The sequence below is a fragment of the Phocoena sinus genome, chromosome 1 (genome assembly GCF_008692025.1).
Source record: "Phocoena sinus isolate mPhoSin1 chromosome 1, mPhoSin1.pri, whole genome shotgun sequence".
NCBI lineage: Eukaryota > Metazoa > Chordata > Mammalia > Artiodactyla > Phocoenidae > Phocoena > Phocoena sinus.
Genome location: NC_045763.1, coordinates 5,809,015 through 5,819,306, shown reverse-complemented (window position 1 = coordinate 5,819,306; position 10,292 = coordinate 5,809,015). Strand labels below are relative to the sequence as shown.

The 10,292-nt window shown below is 38.4% G+C and overlaps 1 protein-coding gene across 13 annotated transcripts in view; it reads right to left on the bottom strand.

Moving 5' to 3' along the window:
• Positions 1-228: 228 nt before the first annotated feature.
• The window catches only part of CAMTA1 (calmodulin binding transcription activator 1), an 897,244-nt gene continuing 887,180 nt past the window's right edge, over positions 229-10,292 (bottom strand). For all 13 annotated transcript variants that reach the window (XM_032640933.1, XM_032640940.1, XM_032640959.1 and 10 more), the window contains one exon: positions 229-3,473. In XM_032640933.1, coding sequence (XP_032496824.1) covers positions 3,441-3,473 — 33 coding nt within the window. In that variant the 3' untranslated portion in view covers positions 229-3,440. The remainder of the gene's footprint in view (positions 3,474-10,292) is intronic.

The following is a 10,292-nucleotide window of genomic DNA, read 5'->3' as shown; positions in this document are numbered from 1 at the left end:
TAGGTTGAGCGATGCCTGAGAAGATACTTGACAAGTAATTGTTTTAGGAACAGTGGCTCCAGTGAGAAACTTTTTCTTTCCTGTACAGATCTGAAACTATGTTATCGTTCGCGGTCAAGACACTGTATCGGGATAGAAGGAAATATTTGAAATGATTTCATATGGTGTGAAACATGCTCATCGCCTTGGATTTCAATATCAGTTGAGTTTAAAGCAAAACACACATAGTATGGGGAAATTTTCTTCATTTTTAATTTACAGCAGAAAGAATATAAAGCATTCAGAAAACATTTTCCATATTTTAAGGGCAATTCAAAACATTTTGCATGGTTTCCAGCAGCTGAGTTCTTCAACAGATCCATTGATTCAATGATGCTTTACATGCACAGTTACAAAAATAAAACTTACAAAAAAGAAGACATCTAGACTAGTTTTACATGCAAGTCTCAGGGACCCCCCATTGGGCGCCAACTACTGTGTGGAACTGCCATAAGCGACCGTGCAGCCAGAGAGGGGTTCTAGTTATTGTCTCGATTTCGTTCACACAGTACAGCTGATTTCAAATGGGTAACAAGAATAGCAATTAAATCTTCAGGAGACAGAATAAGATTAGCTATTAATTTTATAATGAAATCCTACTCCTGGCACTTGGGAATTTAGATTATCCAAGAAAGCTGCGTTTACCTATCATCTTATATTCAAAAATTAAGATTCACAACCGAGAAAAAGCAGTCAGAAATGCTTCGTTTCAGTGGAAGTGCATTTGTACCTCACCTGGGATTCACAGTTGTACTGGTAGGTTACACGGGTAGGTTTCGAACCTACTTCTATGCCCTCCATAAGAACGCTCCTAATTCTATGTCAGTCCTTATCTTTCAGATTTTCTAACTTACTCAGCTAATAATGTAGCATGTGAAACGTTAAAAAAAAAAATGAGCGTTAAAGCAAATCCACTGAGGTCATTACTCTTGTCAAAAGATCGGTTATTTGTACCAAGATGGAATAAACATACCCAAATTCAGTATTAATAAAGGATATTCTGAAAGAGCTGGCTTTCACGTTCTCTTCCCGTTGATGAATGCAACTGTGTGTTTGTAAGTGTCCTCCTATAGGTCAAATTGTGTAAAATAATAGGTATTTGGGGGACTGCAACAGCTGCAACATAACCCACACATTTAAAGACAAAATTGAGTCAGGTCAGTTTACAAATGTACAGGTGGCTGCTAGTTGTGGGGCTGTCACTGTCATCAAAGCTGATCACAAGCAGTAAGACGTATACTGTACAGTAATTCGAGGTTGGCAGTGAAAGGAAGTAATTAAAAAACAAGTACAATTATAGAAAAGGCACCAAGAGCACTGACCCCAGTTGTTACCACAATCTTTTTGTATCTACCTTCCTTCTAAGACACCAGTTTAAAAGCTGATTTGTGAATATTTTTAGGCTTCACAACAAGCCTTGAGTTTTCACTTACAGTTGGCAGCCAGAACCAAGGGGGAAGAAAACTAGTCTCTCAGCTTTACACCAACTGATCCTGAAACTTAACCTGGGGATTTTAAACTGGCATCAGCAAACGCGAACTTCATTCTCTCGATTTAACATTAGTAGTTGAGTTGTTAAAAGCATCAGATTTCTTTGGTTCCTCATTATGTGGAGATAGTAATCATCTACCATGACATCCCTACGAGACCAGTTTGCATTCTTTTAATTGGTAGTTACTTTTTGTGCAACTTTTATTACATTTTCTGATTTCCAGCAGGAGATATGAAAACATGAGTCATTTTTCTACTTTTCATCCTATTTCTTTTGTCAGGTTTTGACCGTTCTAAGTGTTCTTTGTTGGAGTGAGTGGATGGTGTTAAGCTATATACCGATTCATCTCATGATTATCTGTTTAGCAAAAGTAACTTAATTTTTTAAAGCAATATCAGCATTCACATTACTTGGCACCATTGGCAAAAAAAGAATTTAAATAAAATAAAATAAACTCCTGGTAGCCCAAATTAAATGTAAACATACCCTTTTTTTTTTTAAGTAATGTCACTCTGCCTTTTCTCCTAAGTCTTAATACAGTAGCTCTTTTTTTTTTGCAGTTTAGTCATGCTTTAGCAAAATGTTCTTCTAAAGAACATTTAAAATAAAGTACTCTTATAGTGAAATAAAGGTTTTTTTTTGTTTCATTTTACAGACCATAGCCACTAATGCTTTGCTTTTGTTCATTTCTTTTTTCTTGATTTCATGCACATATCTCTTTGTTTTAATATATACAATATATACAAACAATACATCCACAGTTTTTCTCGCTCATTCAGACAAAACTATACAAATAATTTTATCTTGCCATGTTATTGACCTTTGTGAATAAAATATTTAGCAATTAATATAATCCCTTTCAAATATTTTCTCACTTTCCATTTCTACCTTCTATATATACACAGAAACTGCTCAGGTTGGATGAGATATAGCCAAAAATATGGGATTTACTGGCCAGAACGCAGCACCACACTGATCTTTTAGGTGGCAAATGTCCAGGCAAGGTTTATGATTCCTTAGAATGACTACAGTTTCCAAGGCTACTAAAAAAAGCTACATGCTTTACCAATTCTCTAAGTAATTCTCATTGCACATGAAAGTAAGGCAAAAAAATTAAAGTGCTGAACATGAGAAAAGGGACAAGATGATGACTATCCTCGCAGGTTCTTGGGAGGTGGTGGGGACAGAAAATAAATTTAAACTCTGTACGCTGTTATTCATCATTTCCCACGCATTACCCGTTTACCACGCACCTGCCCCTCTGCAAATTTCCACCAGACATTAATAACCTGCAGATTTTAAAAGTTGCATTAAGTGTGCTGTAAAGATTGAAACACAAACAGACAAATTAAAATCAACTAAACACAGTGAAGGAAATGAGAACACACGGACCCAGTAACGATTTGTATGATCTAAGCCCTCCACTGAGAATCAATCCCAAAGATTCAGCTTCTTGGAAATAACTGACAGGTGCAGGAACAGCATTCTCTTTGTTGCTAGTGCATCCCCACCTTTTCTTATCTATATTTTTGGTATAAATATTTGTACAGTTCCACACGATGTTTGAATACAGCCCTATGTGAGAAGGAAGACGGCTTCTTCCTAAGAGGAGGAAAGCCTCTTTCGATTCCTCGTGGTGTCTTGTTTGCCCATGATCCAACAGAAGATTGAATTCCAAGATGTCTTGCTGATCAAATTAAAAGTTGTCCATGAAAGTGCAAATGCAATGACCAAAACATTCCTGTTAAAAACCTGCAGCTCATCTCCCCAAAACTGCAGAGGGATTATGGTGTGTGTGTGTGTGTGCATGCGTGTGTGTGTGTGTGTTGTCGCATGTCTCTCCTAAAAACAGAAATGAAAACAGTCTGAAAAGCAGTGTCACATTGCTAAGGGATGCTGCTGTATGTCTTCAGGTTCCTTGGCCTTTTTCAATTCTTTCACTCTGGAAGAGAAACAAAACAAAAGACCAGGTGATAACTATAGAGTGAAACTGTCACCACATAAAGGAAAGGGCAGGGCCATTCCCCCGGAAGTGAAAAGCCAAGACAAAAACCCTCCTGAGGATTGATGGCAAAGGAAACTCCTGTGAAATTGCTGGGGAAAATATTCCAGGAGGAAGACTGGACCCTTCCTGAAACTTTGCTCTATATCGAGACCTCTAAACACAAAGCAAAACCGAAGTTGACTGCATTAAATGAAGTGTAACATGCTCATTGTAGAAAAAAGTTCATTGCTCAAATAACTTTCTTTTTAGCCTGGTGGACCCCTGTTAATGCCCTGTAATTCCACAGGACGCAAGTTAGGGAAACTGCACACACGTTTATTTAGCTTTGGATATACCTAGGGAGTAAGTTGTTGTTTTGCTCACAGACCCAAGATCGTGAGCTGTCTTGAACCTGACCGCTCATCTGCTCAACTCTGATTTCGCTCATGTGATCTGCGGTCTTTCTGATTTTCAGAATTGCTTACTTTCCTCCCATTCCACGTTGCAGCTTTAAAAGATGTTCAGGTCACTCCCCCCAGTGCCCCCAGATGGACAGCAACAGGGTGCAATACCAGTAAGGTACTTCGTTCTGTTTATCAAACGTGTTGTGGTAAACAAATTTAAATTGCTATAAATAGAGTCATGGAAAGTTCACATTGGCAAATTATTTGTTAATGACCAGTTTCAGTCGATATGTTTTAATATAAAAATTTGCCTTGGCTTTTCAATATGGCCACTTGATGCAGATGGGGTACCTGGGAAGAGATTCCAAGCTGTAAGAATGTATTTCTCTTTATGGACAAATAACTAAGAGCTTGCCTGACTGTGAGAATGATCAAATGCAAATGTGACTTCAGGATCTCACTTCTGAAGTCAGTGTATGCCCTGTAAGTCACAGATGGTTTGTAGCACTGCATACCATATAATAACGTTTGCTAAAAATGGGTGCGAGAGGATGATTTTAGCCAAATAGAAGTGGCAGTTTCTCGGGACACATATACTCTACCTCAACAGCAAGACAAGAAAAGAATCTGATTTGTTTTCCTAATATGGGCCTATACTGAGGTCAATAACTCCCAAATATAGTTTTCTGGTTCTCTGAGAGTAGGGCCTCTTTGTTATCTTAAGTTATACCAGTAAATTTAAATTTTATTTTAAAGTGAACGCTAGTTTCCTTTCTAGAGAACACTCACGTGGAAAGAAAACATTTTGAAAAACCAGTAATAAGTTACTGCTCTATTACCTAGGTTGGCATTCAGTGGAATGGCGTACGTACTATAATAGCAATTTAAGAAAATTATATTTACCACCTCCAAGCAGAATCGTTTCTGAGAATTCTGCCAAGTTGATACAATCTCTTCAAAGAGAAGATGCTCTCTTTCAGAAAAAAAGCTTTCTCGCTTTATCAATACTAAAAAGAATTATGGGGGCTTCCCTGGTGGCGCAGTGGTTGAGAGTCCGCCTGCCGATGCAGGGGACGCGGGTTCGTGCCCCGGTCTGGGAGGATCCTACGTGCCGCGGAGCGGCTGGGCCCGTGAGCCATGGCCGCTGAGCCTGCGCGTCCGGAGCCTGTCCTCCGCAACGGGAGAGGCCACAACAGTGAGAGGCCCGCGTAACGCATAAAAAAAAAAAAAAAAAAAAAAAAAAAAAAAAAGAATTATGTTTGAAAACGTACTTATTTGTCTGATTATTTACTAAGTACACCAAGCTCAGCTTGATCAAACAGTGTATCTTCGAAACTATTAAAGCCTTCTTTCTTAATAGGTACATTTAGAATACATTGTTATATTCGTAACTGGATCCAGGTATTGTTTAAACTTTAGAAGTAAGTATACTATGGATCATTAAATTGTCAGGTGACTTGGATCATACTGCAGTACAGATATGTGCATCATTATAGGTCCCTAATTTTGGACATGCATACTTGATAAATGGCTTTTTAAAAATTGAAACATGCTATATCCTGTGTTCAATTTTTAAACATGCAATATCTATACTAACAGCCCTTTGGCTGGAAAAATGCAAGGCATGCACTGATGCCACCTTTACTTCTGGGCATGCAATGTATCTGTACTTGTGCAGACCTCCTTGCTGAATTACGGCAAAATGTGCATGCTACTTCAAATACATTTTATTTCTGCACTAGTACAGGACTCATTCACAAATGTGCAACAGAGACTCCATCACGGATGAGATTTCTAGAATTTGAAGAATTCTGAACTCAAAGCCTGAGAGCATAAACACAAAGATCTCCATTCACAATTTTGCTAGCGTGAACAGGAAGGCTTTAAAAATCTTAAGTTCATCATTGGGATGAAATAAAAAGGAGCGTGAACTATGAACCAGAAATGTTTTATATAGTTTCATACCAAAGAGTCTGTAATCAGCTGGTCACGGTGGGTATAACATAAACTTTTTTTTTTTAGTTAAAATGGTCACATTTGTTTCTGCAGTTTTTTTGGCAGTTTCTTTCTGAGCGAATTAAAATGTCAACTAAGTTTTCACAAGGTTTTAAAGTTACCACGTAAATACTCTGCTATAAGGCTAGTGCTAGCCTCACATAGCATTAAGTTAAGGAGAGATGCACGTCCACACACGGAATGACCACGACTGTCTATTCAGGAAAAATGAGAAATTCCAATGTTCAGACATTCCAATTTTCTAGGCTTTCCTAACTCCTGAACTCCACCGGAGAATTTAGTTTTTAGTTTCATTATGCAGTTTTCACAGTCTACTAGCGTTAGAAATACATAATATTAAAATGAGTTAAATGGCACAGGAAGTTTTTTTTTTTTTTTTTACGGGAAGTTGTTAAAGGAGAAATTAGGAAAAAAGGAAGAGAACACTGGTGTTCCAAGAGCTACATGGGTTCCTTAGTATGTGTTGCGTTATTTTAGTCCTCACAACATCAGAATCATCTCCAGTTCATAAACGTAGAACCTGAGATTTACAGGAATTGAGCAACCTACCTCAAATTATATAGTTAATAAATGGCAGAGTGGGGATTTGAAGCCCGGTTTGTCTGACTTCACTCCTCCACTCTGCTGCCTCAAACAATATCTCAGGGCGACAACAAGAAAAAAAACATTTTTAAACCCAATTCTTATTTTATTGGTTCTCCTAAAAGTCTGTACAAAAATACATGCATTTGGGAAATTTCCATGGCATGAGATGAGCACGTTGTTGAAACTGATGACGACAATTACATTTTCTCAATTCTAAGACGTCATCTTTCATAAGACCCTATGTTGATTCTATTACAATGTTCTGGAGGAAAAAAAAATACCTCCACATAAAACGTACTTATGAATTTTACGACTGAAGTAGATCTGAAACATGAAAAGAATGGGTCTAAGAATCAAGGCAACCGAAGACTTTTAGCCTCATTCTCCAATTTGCAGATCATATTGGTGTTAACTTACCTCTGCAAGTTTAGGTGAACTTGAGAGACTTTTACAGTCTGCACTACTGAAATCACAAGTGGAGGTTTATTAGGATAAAAGTGGTAGATTATTAGGATAAGACAGCGGTGCCTAATTTTTTGTTTCGTTTTGCTTTAAATCAAATGTCAATTGGGTAAAATATGTTTGACTGTTATGCTGCCTCCAAAGGAACAGAAAACAATTAATTCTATTCACTGAAGTGGATGAGAACAACATCTGATACTAGAATTTTTGTTAGTACGTTCTAAGAGACAGATGTTTCAAGTCAGAGTGTTTCAAATAGTCACAGAGATGTGTGGCCGCCTTGTCTCAGTCATTCAAGACATGAATAATGACTAAAAGGCATAGGTTAACTGAAAATGCCTCTACCACGAGAAAGATACAAAAAGTTTGACAGTTATCGTCTCTGGGTGATTTTCCTTGCTTATTTGTATTTCCAAAATGTACTACAGTGAGTATGTGTTTCCTTCATAATAATTATTTCTGCTTGTCATTCTTTAAAAAAGTTTCTAAGATGTTTTTCTATCCACCTGTTACTACTACTGTTTCTTACAAATGTTGTAGTCACGTGACATAAAAGAACAATTGAAAAGTTCAGTGGAGGGGAAAAAATAAATAAATTTTATAGACCAAAACCAAAAATCGATTGAGCTAGTTTCATTGATATTACCTATATTGTAAACATATTTTCAGTGTGAAAACTTGGTAAAGGTAGAGCAGAATTTTTGAAATTGGAATGATACTTGAAAATTCTGTACCTGTAGTCACTGTATCTATAGAACTGAGAATACAGAGGTCCAGTAAACTTCTGTTACATTACGTTACACACACTCAGCTAAGGGTTACTGAGTTTTGGATTCTCTTAAAGAATTGCTAAGTGTTAGCCTCATTCAGGGCTAGGAAAGAACTGAGTCTAATAATGTCCAGGTTATCTAAAAACAAATCCCATGATAATTACACTTACTTCTGAATTTCCTCACATGGAAGACAGGCAGAGCAGTCTTCCTTGAGACTGTGAAGACAATTAATACAACATAGGAACTGTAGCTTCTGTAGGCACAAGGCAATTGCTACTATAAGGAGAGCTGCCAGGACCACGTTTCTGAACTGTGCATCAGTAACTTCGAAAATGGTACTCGTGTTCCTGGCTTGAATTACGGTAATTAGAATAGCAAGACTTTGACCTGTGACCATCCAACTATTAAAATTAAAGACAAGCCCAGGATTTCCCCCAAGCACTCTATAGGCTGAAAATAATCTTTCGGATATTGTTGCAGTCTCAGCCCAAACCCAAACCCAAACCCAAACCATGTTGCATTGTAATGTACTGAAGTGATGTGGTAAGCGACAGCACTGAAAGCCAGCAGAAGCCCACGGGGTTTCTTTCCATCAGACGTCCCATGATCGTTTATGGATAAATGAAGTAGGCCTGCTTCAGAGACTCGTAGCGAACAATGGCTCCATGGGTAAAGCATTAGGCAAAGCGGCTTCGTTAACATCTACTCAGTAATGCTCAGCCAGGGAAATGTGTCATGAGTCAGTGGACTTTGGCAGGTATATTCTCGCAATGCTGGACGTCAGAAATATACAGGGCAGCCAGATGCGGCTCTCTGCTTAGTTACCTGTTGCTCTGAGAGCTGTAATAGCTCGTGGGGGGGGTTTAGGAAAAGAGAGGTCTTGCCATTTTCCAGAAATCTCATTTGGATTGCAAAACAAAAAAGACAGAGAGGCCCAATAAGAATGACACAGAGCATGTTGTCTGCAATGTAACACACGCCACTGTGTTCCCCAAAGATTCATTTCCTAAAAGAGGCAAGTAAGACAGAATTACTTTGGAGATTTAAATTAGATGACGCACCCCACCTTCATCGCTTACTCCTTACCGAGCAGACTGGGCCATTTGGAAACCACACCTCACGTCAAATTTAACTACGGAAGTGTGACATCCAAGCTGTTGACAGAGCACTGTTACTTTTCTCAAACAGTTCACTTGCAGGCATTGTTAGAGAACTGCCCCTTGGACCAACTTGTAGAGAACAACACAAAAAGTCTAAGTGTGACCCGCAGAACTTGCTAGTGACCCACTGGAGATATTTTGCAGGGCTGCTCTCAAGAATCAGTGCTGTCCACGCTACTTACCAAGATAACTAGCAGCATCTGGCCCGGTTAAGTGTTTGGAAACCCAGTTGTCAAATAGAGAGAAAACCTGTTTAAAAATTGGTGACCAGAAAGTGTTATCTCTTCTTCCTCCGATCAGGGCTCTTTTTATTCCAGCTGGATGGCTTGACCCACCTTTATTGAACATGGGTAACTAGGCCAGCAATGTACAAGAGATCGGTTATTTCAATACCAGGAGTCTTACTGTTTACAATACCTGCAGAGACTGTTTTAGGTTATAAAGCCCTCTCACAGAAATCTGATCTCACTAGGGAAAGAAGAAATTTGTCTAAGGCATTGTCCTTTCTAGTCTCAATACCTTGAGGACAAACCTGTTATATAATTCAGCTCTTTACTATTTCCTTTACACCTGAGGCATCTTGGTTTTCTGCTGTAACACTGAATAACACCCTGTTCAAGATATTCAAAATCCAACTGGAATATAGTATCCTCAGCCAGAGCACTTAAATATTTCTTCAAGCTTAGAAATCCTTCAGTCATTTGCTGAAGTAGTATAACACCTAAGTGAACTAAGAAAAATAATTAAAACTGTTGATTCAAACATCTCTCTGTGTATAATGTTTTCTCTTGACAAGTTATTGTGTCCAAGACAAAACAAATCCCTTTGACGGTATCAGGAACTGGATGACTGCATTTTAAGTTACTGGGTAAATTAGGGGCCAAGTCTGGAGGAACGACTGAGTGAAAATGAGCTGGCTTCGGTGAGGACCATTGGGGGCTTTTTCTTAGCTTTCCCTGAGGCTGAAAATTTGAAGACACATTGGTATTTTCTGATTGCTCTGCTGCTGGAGTTAGCCAGCTGGACCCTAATTCTGATAATTGACGTCACCTCCCTTTTTAGACATCCTGCTGCTTCATTAACTTAAAAGTTGGGGTCAAATCGTATGTTACACGTACTGTACCGTAAAATGTAATTCTTCATTTTTCAAATATTATCTTTGGGTGTGTAAACCTTAAATGTCTTAAATATGGTATACTTTATACACTGGTAAGTATATTAGCTTCTTTGACACAAATTCCAGGAATATAAATCCTCCTCGGAGAATGTCCTGCCTCCCAAGGGTAACTTCAACTTGGGGACTCTTGGAGGACCGTCATGACTTCTCCGATGGACGAGAGATCCTACTGGGAATTAGACAAGACACAGCTAAGCTGT